This window comes from Megascapheus bottae, chromosome 23 (assembly GCF_031878675.1).
Source record: "Megascapheus bottae isolate mThoBot1 chromosome 23, mThoBot2.hap1, whole genome shotgun sequence".
Taxonomy (NCBI): Eukaryota; Metazoa; Chordata; class Mammalia; order Rodentia; family Geomyidae; genus Megascapheus; species Megascapheus bottae.
The window spans coordinates 17525887-17547259 of NC_143531.1; the positions used below are offsets into that span (position 1 = coordinate 17525887).

The 21373-nt window shown below is 37.8% G+C and overlaps 1 protein-coding gene across 3 annotated transcripts in view; it reads right to left on the bottom strand.

Annotated features, from left to right (window-relative positions):
• Positions 1 to 2190: 2190 nt before the first annotated feature.
• Smarcad1 (SNF2 related chromatin remodeling ATPase with DExD box 1) overlaps positions 2191 to 21373 on the bottom strand; it is a 56049-nt gene continuing 36866 nt past the window's right edge. For all 3 annotated transcript variants that reach the window (XM_090356796.1, XM_090356795.1, XM_090356794.1), the window contains 14 exons: positions 20388 to 20478; positions 18698 to 18797; positions 17819 to 17878; positions 17637 to 17712; positions 16311 to 16446; positions 15157 to 15294; positions 14167 to 14262; positions 13960 to 14077; positions 12946 to 13067; positions 11446 to 11634; positions 10197 to 10315; positions 7320 to 7502; positions 5607 to 5716; positions 2191 to 3973 (listed from right to left, as the gene is read on the bottom strand). In XM_090356796.1, the coding sequence (XP_090212922.1) occupies positions 3912 to 3973; positions 5607 to 5716; positions 7320 to 7502; positions 10197 to 10315; positions 11446 to 11634; positions 12946 to 13067; positions 13960 to 14077; positions 14167 to 14262; positions 15157 to 15294; positions 16311 to 16446; positions 17637 to 17712; positions 17819 to 17878; positions 18698 to 18797; positions 20388 to 20478 (1600 nt within the window). In that variant the 3' untranslated portion in view covers positions 2191 to 3911. The remainder of the gene's footprint in view (positions 3974 to 5606; positions 5717 to 7319; positions 7503 to 10196; positions 10316 to 11445; positions 11635 to 12945; positions 13068 to 13959; positions 14078 to 14166; positions 14263 to 15156; positions 15295 to 16310; positions 16447 to 17636; positions 17713 to 17818; positions 17879 to 18697; positions 18798 to 20387; positions 20479 to 21373) is intronic.

The following is a 21373-nucleotide window of genomic DNA, read 5'->3' on the forward strand; positions in this document are numbered from 1 at the left end:
ATAATGGCATTTGCAGGGAAGTAGATGAATCTAGAATGAATCATGTTGAGTGAGACAAGTCAAGACCAATGGAACAAAAGGCACATGGTATCCTTAATATGTGGCTATTAGATCCAAACAGTACAAGAGCGAGGACTCAAAAGTTGCATACCCAATGCTATGGACATGGTACTGGAAATATAAACACAACTACATAGTCATAAAAACTTGACTCTATAGACATAATATTTTATTAGATTATTATGTATCTATGACACACAAACCTAATTTTGATTATGCTCTAAAATCTAAGTGCCAGTGATTATATATAGAGATTTCCTTCTTGAATACCTGTTTGTTAAACACATTTGAAATATGATGTAAAAATCAATGCTAATAAATTCTTTAATAAAAAAAATCTCAAGAGACCTGAGTTCAAGCTACAGGATCTGCCAAAAAAAAAAAAAAAAGCTGGGGGGGGGTGGTGGTGGTGAACAGGGAATCTCTTGAAGGCATACTATGAGGTTACAAAGGGTAAGAGAAGGAAAAGCACAGAAACGGAGGAGCAAAGGGTGAACCAATTCAGCAGTAAAACCCACTAGACACTATGTTGGAAATCAGCTGTACAACTTGTGATCCCAATAGGATCTCCCAAAGAATTGCTTTTAGAAGCTTTTTCCTGCTGTTCTGAACTGACTTCAGGACCTCTGAAAATTCAATTCAAGCATTTATTTATTCTGATTTGGGGGAAGTTGATAGATGCAAGTTTTTCATCACAGTATCAGACTTGTAAAACTAGCACAGCCAAGTGCCCAGGAAGCTGTTTGACCAATTTGTCAGATCCTATTGGGAATAAATGAGCCAGAGTTCCAGGCTCTTCCATACTGCGGGGTGGAATGTGGAAAGATTTGGAGTTGGATATACATATTGTTATCTTGCAGCTTTGGGACACAAGTGATGTAGGGTGATTCTGAAGCCATTTGAGATGTTCTGATTATGGCCTGCTTTATGTTAAGCATCAATTCACAGAGCTCCCAGAACTTGAGCAACTGAAGAATTTACATATCATGCGGATGTAAACTGTCATAAGGTTTTCATTCTTCATGTTTGGTTAAGACAGAAAGGTGTGAACAGTAGGTGTCTATAAAAGCCCCAGCCTGATGTAGACAACACAAGTGCAGAAGATACCACCAGTGGTGATATCCTTGGGGATTTGAGGATAGGTCAGATATGATTCATGAAGACATGGTCAATCTCCATGAAACCCCCAAACCACACATAAACACCAAAGTGATGAACTAGCATCTGCAGCCATGTTCACTTACTAATAAAATTCAACTATCAGCTACCATTGCTTCATTAGATGGTGAAAGGATACATTCACCCTGCATGTCTATTTCTCAGCAATGCCATCCTGCTTTTAGAGCTCTACCATTTGAGCCTCAGCACCACTTCCGGCTTTTTTTTTTTTAATTCATGTGGTACAGAGGAATTGAACCCGGGTCTTCATGCATGCTAGACAAGCACTCTACCACTAGGCCAAACTCCCAGCCCCTGAAGATTATTTTTTTAAAGGACAATGCTCTAACATCTGGCTTCATTTTCTTTTTTTGGGGGGGGTGGGTGGGTGATAGGGCTGGGCTCCATCCCTGAGCTGGAGATAAGAATCTCATGGACTTTCATGCCCAGGCTGGCTTTGAACCATGATCCTTAGACCTCAGCCTCCTGAGTAAGTAGGATTACAGGCGGGAGCCACTGGTGCCTGGAGTCTTCGCTTCCTATTTACTGGTAATGTGATCATGTTTACTGACATTAGCCAAAAGAATAATCTGAATTGTTAAGTTTCTATTTTTTTGGGGGGGGGACGACAAAGTTTGTATTTTAGGAATGGAAGATCTCATTTCCCTCAAAACATTTTTAATGGCAAAGTGGAAGGTTAAAATCTACTGAAAAGGGGGGCCGGGAGTTTAGCCTAGTGGTAGAGTGCTTGCCTAGCATGCACGAAGACCCAGGTTGATTTCTCAGTCCCACATACAAAGAAAAAAGCCAGAAATGGTGCTATGGCTCAAGTGGTAGAGCTCTGGCCTTGAGAAAACCCAAGGACAGTGCTCACAGCCTGAGCTGAAGCCCAGGACTGGCAAAAAAAAAAAAAAAAAAAAAAAGAAAAAGAAAAACTACTGAAAAGGGTGCAATACAACTTATGATCACAAATTGTCTTTATTAAACCCGAGACATAATAGAGCATTACAGGAAGAACCCAACTACATTTTATTAGAGAAAATATGGTATAACAGCCAATAACAACAACAACAACAACAACAACAAAAGTAGTCTATTCTTGAAAGTACATTAATACAGTAGCATTAGAAGAAATCTACCTGTGACTTGAAAGGTAATATTTGTAACAATGAAGCTATGCAATTGGTTACTGTGCTGCAGCAGGAGGTAGTATTGACATTTGCAATTCTTTTTAGCCCTGTAATGTTGAAATGTATGAATGTATTCAGTATGCCTTCAAGAAGTCTTCTGACACGGGAGTTTTTCAGTCAGTAACACCAAAAGAAATCACTGTGAGATCTTCATTCACTTTCTACGTTGAGAGGGTTTAGCAAACATCTTAGCAAGTTAGGATGTCTTTTAAAGTATGAACTCCAATAATGAACACATCCTTGATTTATAAATTAAGTTTATTTATGATATTTACATAATACAAATAAAACACATGAAAACTGACAAGTTACACAAAGGAAACTGATGTATATATAATAAAAACAGCAACAGACTGACAGGCAAAAATTTAAAGAAAGTTTTAATAGTTAAATAACGGCTAGACAACTCTTTCTTTACATCTTCTAAATTTCACTGTCACCCACACTTAAATGGAATTGAACAATGGCTCTCTCATTAGGTGGTCCTGTATTAGAAATTCTAGAAACTGGCTACATATATTTTGCTAGGAATTTTAGTGACCTATTTCCATGCAGTACCTAATGCTGCCTCAATATGAAGTCACACCCAGTCTGCTGTGAAGTGAAGCAACTTTACAGCGTGCTGCCCAACATTGTGCTGGTCTGTCAGTATATGATAATAAAAAGTGACTAGGCAACAGCTTCGAGAGAATCAAAAGCCAGGAGAATGAATCAACAAAAACATGCACAAAGACAGGCAGGGTTAAAGCACACCATAGTGCAGTTGGGAAATGAACAGAAGGACTTAATCATGGAGCAAGGTAAAGGCTAGAAGTCAGAATGCACTGGAAAACAACTTAGTGCCTAGCCAAACAAGTGCATTCCAACAGAAGTACAGAGAGGACCTGGGGGATGCCATTGATGGAATGCCACCTTTAAATTCAGGTTGAGTTCTTGCTGACATTGGTGAACATCTGCTTCAAAAGCAAAAAAAAAAAAAAAAAGCCAAAAAATGAAGTCTATATAACCTACACTGCTGCACAGTTTAAACCAACATCATAAAAAAACTTCAAAGGAGACAAGCAAAAACAAGACGAAAGCATTGTCAAATAAGGCACATGTAAAAATCTACACACATTATCCAGTGAGAGACAATATATATATATATTTGGAGGTAGAAATAATTACAAAAATACTGACATTTCTAAAGCGTTAGCATATTTGTTACAAACAATCACCGACTAATCCCCGTTCAGAAAACTGCTTTGTAAAATGATGATTCTTTAATGTCATCAGGACTATGTATTTGTGGCTTTTTTTTTTCTTTTTCTTTTTTTTACGAAATTTCATTGAGCATCTGGAGAATTCAGTTAGTGGCAAAAAATTGTCCATACTATGAGAAATGCAATATGGAAATTATAAAAAGTTACAAATGTTCATAAACCCCGTGGTCATCATAATGCAAATGTCCTTGAGTGCACCAGTTGCTATTCCCTCCTCAATCAGGACGTCCACACTGTCCTTTCACAGGCCCATGGACGCTTTTAGTAAGGTGGCTATATCGGCTGGCATACTCCCTTCATCGCCTGCGGGTCAGAAAGGGCAGTGAAACATTTGTGAGAGCAGAGTATAGAGTATCTCCTCACATTCTATTTTTGCTTAGTGAATTCCTATTTATCTTCTAATCATCTGTTTGCTTCGGTATCATTCCATTAAAAGCTCTCCCTTCCATGCATGCAGGTTATCTCCTCTTCACCCACTGTCAGTATAACCTAAGGTTTTTCTGATTAGGTAGTTGCATGGAGATGTCTAAAGACACTCTGAATTTAGTTTGGATCACACTGTGTTCACATAGCACTTCTCATGTTTGATAAAAACATTTATATACAGAATGGGGATCACAATGAGAGTAAAGCCTCAGAGTCCTTATAAAACGAAGTGTTTGATTTATACTTGTAAGGACAATAGGAAGGTGGACCTGGAGGGGTTAATACAGAAACATGGCTTTTACCAATTGAGGAGCAACACACCAGGATATTCTAAGACATAAGAACACTGGGTCAAAAGTATATAGAATCTGAGCCGGGAGTTTGGCCTAGTGGTTAAAGTGCTTGCCTAGCATGCATGAAGACCCGGGTTCGATTCCTCGGTACCACGTATGTAGAAAAAAGCCGGAAGTGGTGCTGAGGCTCAAGTGGTAGAGCTCTAGCCTTGAGAAAGTCCAAGGACAGTGCTCAGGCCCTGAGCTCAAGCCCAGGACTGGCAAAAAAAAAAATATATATAGAATCTAATCAGTCTTGTTAATTCAGTTAAGCACTCATAGTTATTTGATAATGGACTTAATTACTGGTTACTGACAACGACATATGTACTAACAAATACTTTGACTTGGGCTGGGCATGAGGCTTAGCAGTAGAGTGCTTACCTAGCATGAGTGAGCTCTGGATTGATTCCCTAGTACCACATAAACAGAAAAGGCCAAACTCGGCGCTGTGGCTCAACTGATAAGAGTGCTATCTTTGCAGACAAAAAAAGCTCAGGCCTGACATAAATACATACATACATACAAAATCTTAACCAGCAAAAAAATGAAGTGAAGATGTGTGTGCTGAAGTATTAAAGAGTAGCAGAGTACCAGCCTTGAAGAAAGAATGTAAGAAACTTTTTTTTTTTTTGCCAATCCTGGGGCTTGAACTCCTGGCTTTTTCGTGTGTGTGGTACTGAGGAATTGAACCCAGGGATTCATGCATGCTAGGCAAGCACTCTACTATTACACCACATTCCCAGCCCCAAGGACCTAAGTTAAGAAAGTTTATTTCAATAAATATTACCTAGCCAAAATAGAATTATGTGTCATGGTTATTCATAAAAGTGTCAAAAATACTTTTTCTTAAACTTTAAATATTACTTGCACACATTTAAACCATAAAACTGTGAGAAATAAATTAAATTGTGAATAAAATTACATTCAAATGCACAAATCTCATTTATGAGATAATCTGATATCTGGGGTAGGATAAGGGATGGGTGAGCTGATTTCCCCCAAATCAAGCTTATTATATCAATTTTGGCAAAACTGATCTTTGATATTGTTGTACTTCTGACAAATGTCTGTTTACCTTTTTATTTTACCCCAAATTGTGTACATGAGTTAAGAACCCACCTATCTTTCTTTACCTTCAGGGAAAGGATAATGAACAATGACATGAAACAACTTACCTTCATCTACGGTAGTCATGTCCTGTTCTAGTTTCAACTTCTGCTGGTTAATTTTTAACATGGATTCTTCAATCGTCCCTTGGCTTATTAATTTAATAACTAGTACTTCTCTAAAACAAATTCAAGATATGCCCAATGGTTACTGAAGTTATTTGGATACATGTAAACTACACCTAACAGTTCAATAAGAATAACTTGAAAGTTACCGAAGGGAAAATCCTTAAACATAAAATATTTTACTCAAATTATCTGGGATGCCATTTTCTGAGATTTAGACTTTCAGAAGTTCTTTACTATTAATACATGAGATGAAAGAAAATGTTGAAGAATATTGATAAAAATGTTGCTAGGCACAAAAGGACCTGAGACTTTAATCTCCAATTAACCTCCAGAAAAGGGGAACTGGGGCTTGGCTCAAGGGTGAGGTGGTAGCCTTGGGCTGAAGAGCTCAGGGACAATGCCCAGGCCCAGGAGTAGGGCTATCGTCTTGAGCTGAAGAGCTCAGGGACAGCATCCAGGCCAAGTTCAAACTCCATGACCCACAAAAAAAAGAAAAGAAAAGAAAAATGTTACAGAATTAGAAATTTAGCTCAGTGATATAGAATGCTTGAAACATTCCCAATGCCTTGGGTTCAACTTCTAGCACTGAAAGAGGGAGAAAACAACAATAATAACAAACACACTACTACAACAAAGAGTTACACTACTATCTCTTGGAAAGACAAGTGTCTGCTGCTTACATAAGAAAGCAGGTTGAGGGCCAGGAATTTGGCCTACTGGTAGCACTCTGGCTCAAGTGATAAGAGCACTAGCCTTAACATAGAGGCTCATGGACAGTGCCCTGAGTTCAAGCTCCAGGACTGCCCCGGTCTCCAAAAAAAAAAAAAAGAGTTGAAGTACAATCACTCTAATCTCTTCATAGCCTTGTGATCAATGTGAAAATTAACTTTCATCTGTTAACAAAGTATCGTGTGTGTGTGCGCGTGTGTGTGCGTGTGTACATGTACATATGTATTTTGAGGGATAGTCTTGCACTTTAGCCCATCAGGCCGGAAACTATTGACCCACCAGAGCACTGGCATTGTGAACATGTACCACCAACATATCCAGTTAGAGACAATATTATTTATTAGTATGGACCAATTCTGTCTGTCTCTTAAATAATGTAAAAGCAACTCTTTTCAATTACTGATAATACTTTATTTCCATAAATTCTGAAACTATTTGGCCTGAGAATGGGAAGTTTTGTTGTCGTTACTAAAGAATGGATAGTTGAAACAGTTTTCAATATAGCTAGTAGCAAGCATAAAAGTATAACATTTCTAGACTACTAATTTCTGTACCATTCCAACTCAACATGGCAAACTGGAATACTTCTCCCTAAGTTGACAGCACAGATAAAGTTTCAAAAAATGCAAGTCATGTGTGTGTACATGTAAAGACCAATAATAGCTGTACATTATGCACCAACATTCATTTGTTTCCATTTGTACAGGGGTAAACACATTGTATTAAGTATATAAGGTCTGATCTACACATGTTTGATGACAGAAACTATTCCTTAATAATGAAATTTATGTTTATATATCAGGAACCACACTTTGTTGAAAAAGTTAAAACCAAGGCAAGTCATCCAACATACTCTATTCTAACATTCTATGTCAATTAAGCTGACTAAATTTGACTAAAACAAATTCAACCAAAATTACTTACTTTGTCTGGCCCACTCTATGGCATCTATCTTCTGCTTGCTTGTCATTGTAAGGATTGCAATCAATATCATGAAGTATAACAACATTTGCTGATGTCAGATTTATTCCTAATCCACCAGCTTTTGTTGACAAGAGAAACACAAAGATATCCATATCGGTATTAAACTCATCAATTAGATGAATCCTATAAGATAAATAGATTAAATCTCACTAAAAGATACATAACATAGTTAAAATGGAAAACAGCATATCATATAGGGAGAGAAACCTGAGTTCAATCAATATAAGTTCTTGATACAGTAACTTTCCTGGAGCCTCAGCATTGGAGGACCTTCAAGTTACCAACACTTTACTATTGTTCTCTCAAATTATTATTTTATCCAACCATTCAGATTTGATTAGTTTGCAAAGGACTGTCAAGTTCTCGGATGACTTCTGATTTGTCTACATGGTCTTAGTGTATCAGCCTCTACTGGTTGACAATACACTTGACAAATCCAGGATTAGAAAATTACCTTGCACTGGTCAATGTATTCTCTTTTGGCATATTTTCTGCTCTTATGCTAATACAGCAGGAAAAAAAAATCACTAGATGATAAAAAAATATTTATAATAAAATTTAGCCATATCAGAAAAGACATCTTTTGATCTTCAGGGTAATTTTATAAAACTTTAGGGAAGACCACTAACCAGGTCTCCTTCAGTAGCCCAGGCTGGCCTAGAACCTGACATCCTCTGGGCCCACATTTATGTATTTTTTTCATATATTTTTATTATAATTAATAGAAGGGTTACATTATAATCACCAGATAGAAGGTGCATTACTTCACAAACATTGATACCCTTTCTCATGTCTTGGTCCCCATTTCCCTCCCCCAACCCCCACCCCTTATCTTGTTTTCCTCCCTTCCCTATCCGTCTTCAAATAACCAAATATGCATCTATGCAATATATCAGATAACCAGGTGAAATACTGTAATGAGATAACCAAGGGACAGCAAAAGAGATGAGAGATAGTATAGTACATTTAAGATAACAATCACTCATTCTATGGCCTTTGTTTCTATATCCTGGAGGTCCTTTCATTTAGCATCACTCTATATGGCCTTATGTATCTAGGTTTTGTTCTACTATAAATCTCTGCTAGGAGAGCCCAAGGTTTCTACTGATTATGACAAATGAGGGAAACCATTGAGCCTAAGTTCTTTTGAGTCTGGCTTACTTCACTTAATCTGATTTTTTTCTAAGTCTTTCCATTTCCTTACAAGTGGGGTGATGTCGTTCTTTCTGACAGCAGCATAGCATTCCATTGTGTATAAATACCAAATCTTGTTGATCCACTCATCGACTGAGGGACATCTGTGTTGGTTCTATATCTTTGCTATGGTAAATAGTGCTGCAATGAAAATCATTGTGCTAGTGGATTTAGTATATCCTTGTTTCTGGACGGTTGGGTAAACGCCAATGTAGTGGAATTGCTGGGTCATAGGGGAGTTCTATGTTTAGTCTTTTGAGGCACTGCCACACTGCTTTCCATAGTGGTTGAACGAGTTTGCACTCCCACCAACAGTGTAGTAGTGATTCCTTCTGGCCACATCCCCTCCAGCATCTGTTATTAGATTTCTTGATCCTGGCCATTCTAACTGGAGTGAGGTGGAATCTTAAGAGCTGTTTTGATTTGCATTTCTTTTAATGGGCCTACATTTATGATCCCAGCAACTGAGGCTGAGGCAAGAGGATCTTGAGTTCAAGAACAGGGAGAACTTCTTGTCACAGAGAAAACAAAAAAAGGAATTAAAAAAAAAAAACCCACAAAAAAACACAGAATCCCCAACAGGCCAACAAGAACAACAACAACAAAACAGACAAAAGACTTTTTGTTTTGGTCCAAAACTGGAACTCGAATTCAGTACCTGATGTTTTTGCTCTTTGGATGAGGCTCTACCAACTGAGCCACGCCTCCAATCCCCAAAAAAGATTTAAAAGAAGCTTAAAAGTTACCCTTTTTTTTTTTGTCAGTCATCGTACTTGAACTCTGGGCCTGGGTGCTGTCCCTGAGCTCTTCAGCTCAAGGCTACCGCCTCCCTTGAGCCACAGTGCCACTTTCCGTTTTCTAGTGGTTAAATGGAGATAAGAGTCTCACAGTCTTTAGTGCCCAGGCTGGCTTTGAACCGCAATCTTCAGATCTCAGCCTCCTCAGTAGCTATGATTACAGGTGTGATCCATGGCGCCTGGCTAGTAACTTTTTAAAATATAGTTCTATGTAGCAGACTATAACTCTAACTACAATGAAAGCTAAGGTCTAAGGATTGCAGTTCAATGAGGAAAGTCCTTGAAACTCTTATTTCAAATTAACCACTCAAAAGTAATAAGTGGGGCCAGGAGTTTTGGCCTAATAGTAGAGTGCTTGCGTAAGCATGCAGGATACCCTGGGTTTGATTCCACATGCATAGAAAAAAGCCAAAGTGGTGCTGTGGCTCAAGTTGTAGCACTCTAGCCTTGAGAAAGACCAAGGACAGTCAGGACTCAGGCCCTGAGTTCAACTCAGGACTGGAGGAAAAATAAAAGTAAGGGGAGCTGTGGCTTCAGAGTGCTAGACTTCAGTCAACAAGCTCAGGGATAGTGAAGAGGCCCTGAGTTCAAGCCCTGGGACTACACAAAAGCAAAAAACAAACCCACACAAACCATATATAGTTTTTACATCTGCTCCTAAACATATTAACACGTATATCTGGTAGACAAATTAAAAGAATGTTCTCTCACTTTAGGCAATAATTTTATATACACAAACATTAAGAGACAATGTGAAAAATTATACACATTTTAAATATTAATATATAATTAATAAATAAATGCTGTTCTAAAGCTGAATACCTACCTTTCAGAGATCTGAGTCTTTCCATCTAATCTGAGGTACCTATGCTGATGATGTTTTAAAAGAACTTCTAAAATATCAAGCATCATGGTAAATTGGCTAAACAGTACAACTCTGTCACCCTGTAAAAACACATGGATAGATTAGAAATAGGAAAATAAAAATAAAATCATGACAATACTTAAAGCTTAGATAGATCAATTATGTAACATATTACTCCAGTAACAACTTTGCAGAAAAATCCCAATAGCAAAAGCAGGTAATAATCAATTCCTTCTTTAAAAAAAATCAGGTCATGGGCTGGAAGTTTGGCCTAGTGGTAGAGTGCTTGCCTAGCATGCACAAACACCTGGGTTCGATTCCTTGGTACCACATACTTAGAAAAAAAAAAGCCAGAAGTGGTGCTGAGGCTCAAGTGGTAGAGCTCTAGCCTTGAGAAAATCCAAGGACAGTGCTCAGGCCCTGAGCTTAAAAAAAAAAATCAGGTCATGACACCTGATAAATTTTCTACTTTATGCTATGTATGAATAAGTTCCCTTCACTTATTTCACTCTCAACTCTTAGTTTTGTCTTTAAGGATGGTCGATTATTTCCTTTTATAAAAGAAAAAAAATCATCAAATGTACAATTACTATTTGCATGGCAATCTTATAAATTTAAGTGATTTGATTAAAAAAAGAGGTAGTTATTTAACAACTGGTATTGTCAAAATACTCATTGTGAAGTAATCACTACAGATTATAACATGAATAATGACAATTATTTAAAAATCAATTCAGATGTAGTCTAATTTTTATTGTTCTCTTTTGAGTTTCCTTGAAGAGGAAAAAAGAGATAATTAGGAAAACAGACACCTAAATATGTGAAGAAAATGTTCAAAATATTAGGTCCTACAAGAATGGAGAATACACATTGACTAAAACTTCCAAGAAAGTCAAATCATGTCAACCACTTTAAGTAGTTTAACTGAAGCCAGTAGCCATGGCTCATGCCTGTGATTCTAGCTACTCAGGAGGCTGAGATCTGAGGATCATGGTTCAAAGCCAATCTGGGCACTAAAGTCCTTGAGAGTCTTATCTCCATAACCACAAGAAAACCGGAAGTGGCACTGTGGGTCAAGGGGAAGGGTGGTAGCCTTGAGCTGAAGAGCTCAGGGACAGCACCCAGGCCCAGAGTTCAAGTCCCACAACCTACCAAAAAAAAAAAAAATTAACTGTGAAAATATAAAAGGAATATCATTCTTTTTTAATACCTTCTGTTTCAATTCAGATAAGATGCATCCTAAAGCTTGGAATTTTCCAGAATCTAAAATCAAATCCATGTCTAACTGGAAATTATTAATGTGTCGATACTGTTTACAAAGTACATGTAGTTCAAAGTCTGTCATAACTTCCATATCTTCAAAGATCAGGTCAGGATTAGCTTCACAATGTGTAGGTTCCTTTTCAAAATAAAATGTAACAAAACACAATACACTTCAAAATGGAAATAACTGATAATACAATAATAACTTAAAAGTTTTCACATTTGAAAAAACACATTTAGAAAGAAATTTAACACTCATATTGCAACACTGAAACATGAAATAATTTTGATGTTTATTATCTGAATATTCTAATGTTAACAAAATTCACAATAGTTCCTGCTGACTTAAAATAATTAAATGAGCCTTTAGCTTTAGTCTTATTTCAATATTATTATTCATTCACAAATAAATATTTAAAATTATTCTATAATTTAGTTCAAAAAAATCCTGTGAACGCAAAGAGGGACCAGAAGTTTGGCCTAGTGGTAGAGTGCTTGCTTAGCATGCATGAAGACCTGATTTTGATTCCTTAGTTCCAAATACATAGAAAAAAATGTTGGAAGTGATACTGTGGCTCAAGTGGTAGAGTTCTTGCTTTGAGAAAGCCCAAGTACAGTGCCTAGGTCCCTGAGTTCAAGCCCTAGGACTGGGGGAAAAGAAAAGAAAAGAAAAAAGAAACAGTATAAATAACAAAAATGATATAATTCCTAAATGCTAACTAAAATATTGATGAAATTTTCATTATAGCTTCATATATTGATTACAAGATTTCATAAATTCTCTCTATACATGTGTTTGAAATTTTCCAAAGTAAGCTTAACAAAAATTTGTTAAAAAACGGGTTGCTTTCACTTCATGGATCTCTAAGGAGATATGAGGATAGGGTTGATGTTAACAAAGAATGAGCGAAAACTAAAATTGAATACAATGATGAAACAAAAATGAAGAAAATAAATGGGAAATGTCACTGAGACAAAAATGGGAGGGATCTTTGTTTTTAAGAGACTGCACTGTTAAATACGTCATTTGAAATATGATGTAAAAATCAAGGTTAATAAATTCTTTAATAAAAAAAAATTAAAAAAACCTGCACTGTGCATTGTGGCAGTCAACCCTAAGCACTGGCAAATTTATGGTGCAATGACTAACTCTGCTCTTCTAGTGAGAGTAGACTTGGACTACACAAAAAATGGGCATGAATCTATTATCAAAAAACTGTATTTTAGAAGCTGGGTGTGGTCACGTCTGTAATCCTAGCTACTCAGGAGGCTGAGATCTGAGGATCCAGAGGTGATGCTGTGGATCAAGGGGTAGGGCGGTAGCCTTGAGCTGAAGAGCTCTGGTACAATGCCCATGCTCTTGGGTTTACTGAGCTTAGTAATCTGACTTTGAGCATAATCAATCTCATGACAACTCACCACTGTTAGCACAATGTAGAACCCTTACCTTCAGCATCAGGTGAGACATTTCTCTCAGTTTCTCAGCAGTGTAGTACTGACGATGCAATAAAGGGTGATTGGCCATTTTCCGCAACTGCATCATGACATTGCACATCTCTGTGTTTTTTTCTATGGTCCAAAGAATATATATTAAAACAAACAAACAAACAAACAAACAAAAAACAGGGCTGGGAGTTTGCCCTAGTGGTAGAGTGCTTGCCTAGCATGAAGACCTGGGTTCAATTCCTTGGTACCATACACACCAAAAACATGCCAGAAGTGGTGCTTTGACTCAAGTGGCAGAGCATTAGCCTTGACAAAAAGTGTCTGAGGACAGTGCCCAGGCCTTGAGTCAAGCCCCAGGACTGGTTTAAAAAAAAAAAAAAAGAAATTAGAAAGCAGTGGGTTAGTATATCTAAGTTTTAAATTTTTCAAACTTTTTTTTTTTTTTTTTGCTTATATGTGCCAGTCCTAGGGTTTGAACTCAGGGCTTGGGCACTGTCCCTGAGCTTTTATGAATAAGCATTCTACCACTGTTCATTGTTTTGGTGGTTAATTGGTGATAAAAGTCCCATAGACTTTCCTGCTCAGACTGGCTTTAAACTACGACTTTCAGATCTGTCTCCTGACTAGCTCAGATTACAGGCCTGATGCACAGGTACTTAGCCCAACTACTGGGTTTCTTGTTGGTTGGTTGTGGGGCTTGAATTTAGGGCCTGGGCACTGTCCCTGAGCTTTTTTGCCCAGGGTTAGTGCTTTATCACTTTGGGCCACAGCACTACTTGTATATTTCTGGTGGTTAATTGGCAATAAGAGTCTCACAGACTTTCCTACCTGGGCTAACTTTGAACTGTGACCTTCGGTTCTCAGCCATCTGAGTAGCTCGGATTAGTGGCATGAGCTACCAGTGCCTGTTTCCAACCACTTTTTTAAATTTGTGAATTTACTCTGGGAGTGAAGAAAATGTAGCCCCCTAGTACAAGATTCTTTTTTACACAAAACACTGAAAGTCAATGTATACCCAGGTTATTGATAGATTTTTTCAATTTGTTGAAAAGATCCAAATAGAGTTGCCCCTGCTTCTCTGACATTGTACACAGCTCAATTTGATCTTTCTTCGGAGGCAGTTGCTTGAGAACCTGTGAGAGAAAAATAATTTAGGATGATCTTCCCAATAAAGAATATAGAATTTTAAAATTGGAACCAAAACCTCCAAATAAAGTATTACCTCTTCCTTTACTCTTCTGAGAATAAATGGCTTGATAATTTGTTTTGCATGTGCTATCCTCTCTTTCTCATATATACTCTGTTCATCTGCAGACTTCTAAGCAAAATAAAAACACATTCCATTAGATTTTGATTGAAATGATCCAAACAACACAGTATTACAGTACACGAGAATTTCAATTCATTCTAGATGGAAAGTCACATCTGAGTCTTGAAACTCCATCTAGGTGTTTCGTTTCATGATATGCAGTCTCTCAAGTTCTCCAGTGAAATAATAAATGTGAACTGCACACAAGGCTGTGTTCAGGACCAACAGATCAATTAGATTATTAACTGATGACTGCAATAACCATCATGAAATAAAAGTGATTGCGATTTTTTTTTTTTTTTTGCCAGTCCTGGGCTTGAGCTCAGGGCCTGAGCTCTGTCCTGAGACTGCCTCAAGGCTAGAGCTCTACCACTTGAGCCTCAACACCACTTCCGGCCTTTTTCTATGTATGTGCTACCGAGGAATTGAACCTAGGTTTTTGTGCATGCTAGACAAGCACTCTACCACTAGGCCAAACTCTGGGCCCCAATTGTGAATTTTTAAGAGAAAGGAAAAGGGAGAAGAGAAACTTCTGAAGCCAAGAACCAGTACCAGTGGCTTACAACTGTAATCCTGTCTACTCAGGAGGCTGAGATCTGAGGATAGCTGTTCAAAGCCCGTCAGGGGATGAAGTCTGTAAGACTCTTCTTCAATGAACCACCAGAAAACCAAAAGTGGTGCTGTGGCTCAACATGGTAGAGCGGTAGCCTTGAGCTGAAAAGCTCAGGGACAGTGCCCAGGCCGAGAGTTCAAGCCCCATGGCTGACAAATAAGTTAATTAATATATACAAACTTCTGAGTCTATGAAAATGACTCCAAAAGAAAGCAAATGCAATAGAAAATACGAGGAGAGAAACATCATGGATGAAAGAATACCACACTGGGGCATGCAAGTCTGCTTACTGGTTTTGAAGAGAACATCCTGCGTATTTCACTGGTACTGCTACTAAACATGTGTGGCATGACGAAGTTCAACAGTGACATGAGTTCTAACAGATTGTTCTGCACTGGGGTTCCTGTGAGCAGTAAGCGGTTATTTGCCTGTGAAAAAAGATAAAATTTTGATTCTTTTATTCCTTTTAAAAGAGTTATTATTGTCTTATCTATCTTGTCGAGTTAAGGAGAGTAATTATATACACTCTAAATCATTACTTATCATTTGAACATGCCAGGAGATGGTGGGTCATGCCTGTAATTCTAGCTACTCAGGAGCCTGAGCTCTGAAGATCACAGCTCCAAACCAGAACTGGCAGAAATGTCTGAGATTCTAATAAACTACCAAAAAAAATCTAGAAGCGGAGCTATGGCTCAAGCGGTAGAGCACTAGCCTTGAGCATAAAAGTGCAGTGATGGCACCCAGGCCTTTCAAGCTACAGAACTGGTACAGACAAACAAAAAAAAAAATCATTTAAGATGCCACAATGAAAATCTAGCAATTTAGATAGTTGGCGCCTGCAACTGTCATCTATTGTTCATAAGCAGAATGTAAAAATTAGTAATCTTATATTAACGGTCCTCATATCACTTTTATGAAGTGATGGAAGATAAATTGTACCTGACATTTAGTTGCTTGTCTTACAGAAATTGAGGCTCATGTGCAATGAATGAGGAGTGGCTCTGCCATTTTAAAGTAAATGTTAAAAGGAACAAAACAAATATGTGACAGAAGCCATGGGACACACAAAGTATAAAATATTTATCTGACCCATCACTGAAAAAGTCTGCCAGGTGTGGTGGCTCACCCCTGTAATCCTAGCTACTAAGGAGGCTGAGATCTGAGAATCGGGGTTCAAAACCAACCTGGACAATAAAAAAACCAAGAGACTCTTATCTCCAATTAATCACTAGAAAATGGGAAGTGGGGCTGTCGCTCAAGGGTAGAGCAGTAGCCTTGAGCTGAAGAGCTCAGGGACAGTGCCCAGGCCAGAGTTTAAGCCCCATAGGCCCCCCTAAACAACAACAACAAAAAGTCTGCTGACTGCTGATATGAAGTTCTCTATACTTTAAGTTATAAAATGTAGTATTTTTATCAGAGCATAGAATTTATAATCTCTTACATTAATGGTCATAAGGTGCTGGTAGCGGATAGAGCCCATATTCTTCAGCATGTGGCCCTCATCAAAAATTGCATAATTAAGTTTCAGCCGACGAAACAGACTACGATCATCGGAACTGCTGATGGCACAATTATACCTGTCACCAAAAGAAAAGAAAAAAACACCCTACAATTACAACATTTTAGGAGCTTGCACCCTATTGAGATATAAATACTTTAAAAATTACTTTCAGGCACACATTTCTTCTATTAGGCAGTACCTATATGTCAACATGAGACCTAGTTTGTATACGAACAAAAATGAATATTTGTATCTAATAACTACCAACATACATGAACCCAAATTATGAAAGCTGACATAACTAAAAAAAATTTATAATTTTCTTTTAGTTAACTACTGTGTACACTTGGGAGAAGTATAATTTGACTTTAATACTATAAGTGCACAAGAAGTCTTTTTTTTATTGTTGGGGTAACGTATAGAGGGATTATATTCACCAGGTAGTAGGTACATTAATTCTCATACATTGATAATCCTTCTCATATTTTTGTCTTCTTTTGGAAGTCTTATTTTAAAAAGAAGAAATTTTGTATCTTAAGGAAAGACCCTTATAGAAGAAGGTAGCAGTGAGAACAATACATGGTTTTAAGAGATTTTTAAATAACCACATAATAAATAATGTAACAAAAGAGCATTAAATTCCCCATGAGGTAGTTATAGCAAATAGTTATAACCAAATAGATTACTGTTCAAATGTGTTTTTATCTTTTTCCTGTTCTAACTCAAATGTTTCAGGAGAATGTTTGGGAGAAGGAGGTTCCATTATTTATTATTACCATTTATTTGCAAGTTAAAAATATAAATCAACTTGGTGGAGCATCTCAAAGTTGAATTTAAAAGAGTTGTCAATGCTGTAGACAAAACCTTGACATCACTGCTAATAATAACCTGATATAGTAGTAAATGCCTTACAAACCCAATGAAAAAAGTACCTTCAGGGGCTGGGTAGCTTGCTTGCCTAGCATGCATGAAGCCCTGGGTTCAATTCCTCAGGACCACATACACAGAAAAAGCCAGAAGTGGTGCTGTGGCTCAAGTGGTAGAGCTCTAGCCTTGAGAAACTCCAAGGCCAGTGTCCAGGACCTGAGTTCAAGCCCCAGGACTGGCATTAAAAAAAAAAAAAAAAAAAGGTACTTTCATCTTCAGTACAAATCATCCTATTGTGTCTGCTCTATAGTTCATATCCAAAGTACTCTGACACCCCCATACACAATCTGGAGTGTGCACAAATCCTCTCCACCTCCCAACACATGTCTCGATACTTACGTGGTAACAATTACATTGTAGTCTTCATATTTACTATGAATGTTAAATCTAATTTGTTTACGCTCTTCTTGAGAACCTAGAATTTGAAAATAAGGCACATATTTTGATTGCATTTACTGGGTTTCATTAGGTATTTTAATTTTAAGGGAATTCCCAACTTCAAAAACAAAATAAGTTCTTACCATAGTAACAGAGCACGTTTAAAGTGGGGCACCACAAGTTAACTTCTCTTAACCAGTTATCTAAAAAACAGAAGAGATTACTTGCATCTACTACAGTAGGAGTATGAAAAGTTATTCCTTTACAAAATAAAAACACTGATTCTGCCCTTATAACTTCTTATGATTATGTGACTGTTAACTTCCAGTTTAAAGAGGTACATTCATAGGCACAATCTTGTACATCAAATTCAGAAAGAATGGAACAGGGATGGGAAGGAAGAGAAAGAGGAAGGTAAGGAGGAAGAAAAGAAGGAAAAAAAAGCACACAAACTGGGCATGGTGGCTCATACCTATAATCCCAGATACACAAGAGGTACAGAGCAGTCTAGGCCAGCCTGGGCAAGAAGACCTTACCTCAAAAATAACCTGAGGAAAGCTGGGTGAGATGGCTCACACCTGTAATCCTAGATACTCAGGAGGCTGAGATCTGAGGATCTCCATTCAAAATTAGCCTGGACACTAAAATCCTTGAGACTCTTATCTCCAATTAACTACCAAAAACCTGGAAGTGGTGTTATGGTTCAAGGGGTAGGGTGGGGGCTTTGAGCTGAAGAGCTCAGGGACAGTGACCAGCCCCAGAGTTCAAGTCCCATGACTAACCCCCCCCCCAAAAAAAGGTTTATAAAATAAATGAGGTTATGGGGTTCCTATCTTAAAGGACTTTTGGAGTTAGGTGGCCTATCCTGAATTATTTTCTTGAAAAAGACAGAGATATACACCAAATATACATGCATACAAAGATACAAAGGAGAAAACAAGTAAACCACACATCTATGAAACCATACACACTTGCAACCATGAAACACACGAAGTTAATAACTTATCCCCAGGAATACAAACCTATGGTTGAAGCCGGAACAACAATGAGATGAGGGCCTTTATTGCCTTCCTGGTATAGGTATGCCAGGAATGCAATGGCTTGAATAGTTTTTCCTAGCCCCTAAAAGTAAAAGTTAAAAAGACATAATTTTTAAATGATAAAATATATACCCACATACATATAAATATATGAAAGCATAAATGATGAATATTTCTGTTCATTTTTCATTTTCCATAATTAAACTGAAAATTCCTACTATGCTACTAGCTCTCAAATTTGATTAAAACTCAGAAATATGCTAACATTTATTTTAATACACAGAATACATAGATATTAACTGCTGATTCATACATGACATAGTATGGAAAAAATTCTGCAATGCATAGAAAAATCTTGGCAATTGTTCATATACTGCAAATTCACACTGAGTAGATTGAGAACCATGTCCTGTAACTGGAGTTAAACATAAGCTGTGACTGCCACCCTGCAATTCCCATCAAAAGGGCTGATATGCAAAATGCAGCAAATTTACACAGAGATAACCATGCCATATGGCAATGCAAGAAGAAAGCCAACCATTACGTATATAACAACAAAAATGAGTCTTGGGAACATTATGTTGCAATAAATGAACCAAATACAATATGGCACATACGGTATAACTGGAAAAGATTACTCCATGGTGCTATGTATCAGAATTGAGATGATGGTAATGGCTAGAGAAGGAACATAAGGATCATTCTGGAAGGCTGGAAGCAGTATAGGTGGTGGTCAAGAGGGTGCAGGTTGTGAGAAGTCATTTTTCAGCAAGCAAACTTAGACATAAGTAAAATGCTGGTTTAGTAAAGGGCTAGTGTATGCTGGGCGTTCATGCTTGTAATCCTAGCTACTCAGGAGGCTGAGATCTGAGGATTGAGGTTTAAAGCCAGCCTGGGCACTAAAGACCCTGAGATTCTTAACTTCAATTAACCACTAAAAAAGGGGAAGTAAGGCTGTGATTCAAGGGGTAGGGTGGTAGCCTTGAGCTGAAGAGCTCAGGACAGCACCCAGGCCCAGAGTTCAAGCCCCATGAACCACAAAATAAATAAATAAATATTAAAGGGGGGGGAGAGCTAGTGTGGTTTGGCACCTCAGGACACTAAAGGATACCTAGGTATTATGAAAAGAATTGTATCCTTCCACAAATTATGCATGCTAAAGTCCTAAAACCCAGTATGACTGGACTTACGAGAATGGACCAGAAAGAGAAAATGGTTAAGTGAGGTCACTTAGTGAGCTTGGCAGTAAGAACACAGAAGAAGATACTGATGACAGCAGTCCCATGGAGTCTGGGGATGGCTCAGAAGTATAGCATTTGCTTAGAGCCAGGAGGTTCTAGGTTTGACATTTGGCACCACCAAAACAAACTGCACACCCAAAAGAATGACACCCACAAGGAAATGTTTTAGATGCCAGAATGGATGTCTTTTTTTTTTTTTTTTTTTTGCCAATCTTGTGGTTTTAACTCAGGGCTTGAGCACTGTCCTTGGACTTTCTACCACTTGAGCCATAGCACCACTTCCAGCTTTTTCTTTTCTGTATGTGGTATCGAGGAATGAAATCCAACCCAGAGCTTCGTGCATGCTAGGCAAGCATTCTACCACTAGGTCATACTTCTGGCCCCTTTAGTGATATTTTGAGCAACAAATCCTTGTAATGGTGCACACTTACCATTTCATCAGCCAGAATGCCATTGAGTCCATGTTTGTGTAGCAGAGCCAGCCAATTCAAACCAACCTTCTGATAAGGCTTGAGTGACAAACTAATAAAGAAATAGTTACCAAGTGTTACACATCTATATTATACCAGTGTTTTAACATCAGGTTTGAGTTTACAAACATAAAAACTGGAATGCTTAGATCTAGTTTTACCTCTTGACTTACTCTATACGCCAGGTACAACCCCCCTACCCCCACCCCGCCCCACCACCACACCGTCCAGTCCTAGCTCTTGAACTCAGGGCTTGGGCACTGTCTCTGAGCTGCTTTCTGCTTACGGTTAGTGATCTACCACTTGAGCCACAAGACCACTTCTGGCTTTCTGTTTATGTCAGACTTGGGAATCGAACCCAGGGCTTCATGCATGCATGCTAGGCAAGCACTCTACCATTAATCTACATTCCCAGCATATGTACAACTATTTTTAAGAGAATGAACTCAACACACAATTTAAAAAAAATCTTCTCTCTGTTGCTTTATCTTTGTTGGATTATATAAAATATCTCTGTGTTTGGTCATAATATAATGCTATGAAATTAATACCATGAATGATGAGAATTTAAACTATGACAGCATATTAACTTCATAGTTATTCTAGAAAAGTGAGTATACTGACTTAATTGTTAACATACTAAGAAACTTCAAGTACTACAAAAAATCTCCATATGACAATATTTTGCTGGTGGAATACTACTGTATGCATACTAATGACTTCTAATGCTACAGTATAGAATAATCAGAACAAATAATCAGAATAATCTGTCGGAATGACTTGTCTTTACAGAAGCTCTAAAAGATGGGAGTAAGTTTTCTAAAGTAGCTATTAGAACTTTTAACAGATAAAAAAAAAAATAGAATTTCCAGTTGGCTAGGCGCAGTGGCTCACGCCTGTAATCCTAGCTACTCAGGAGGCTGAGATCTAAGAATCATGGTTCAAAG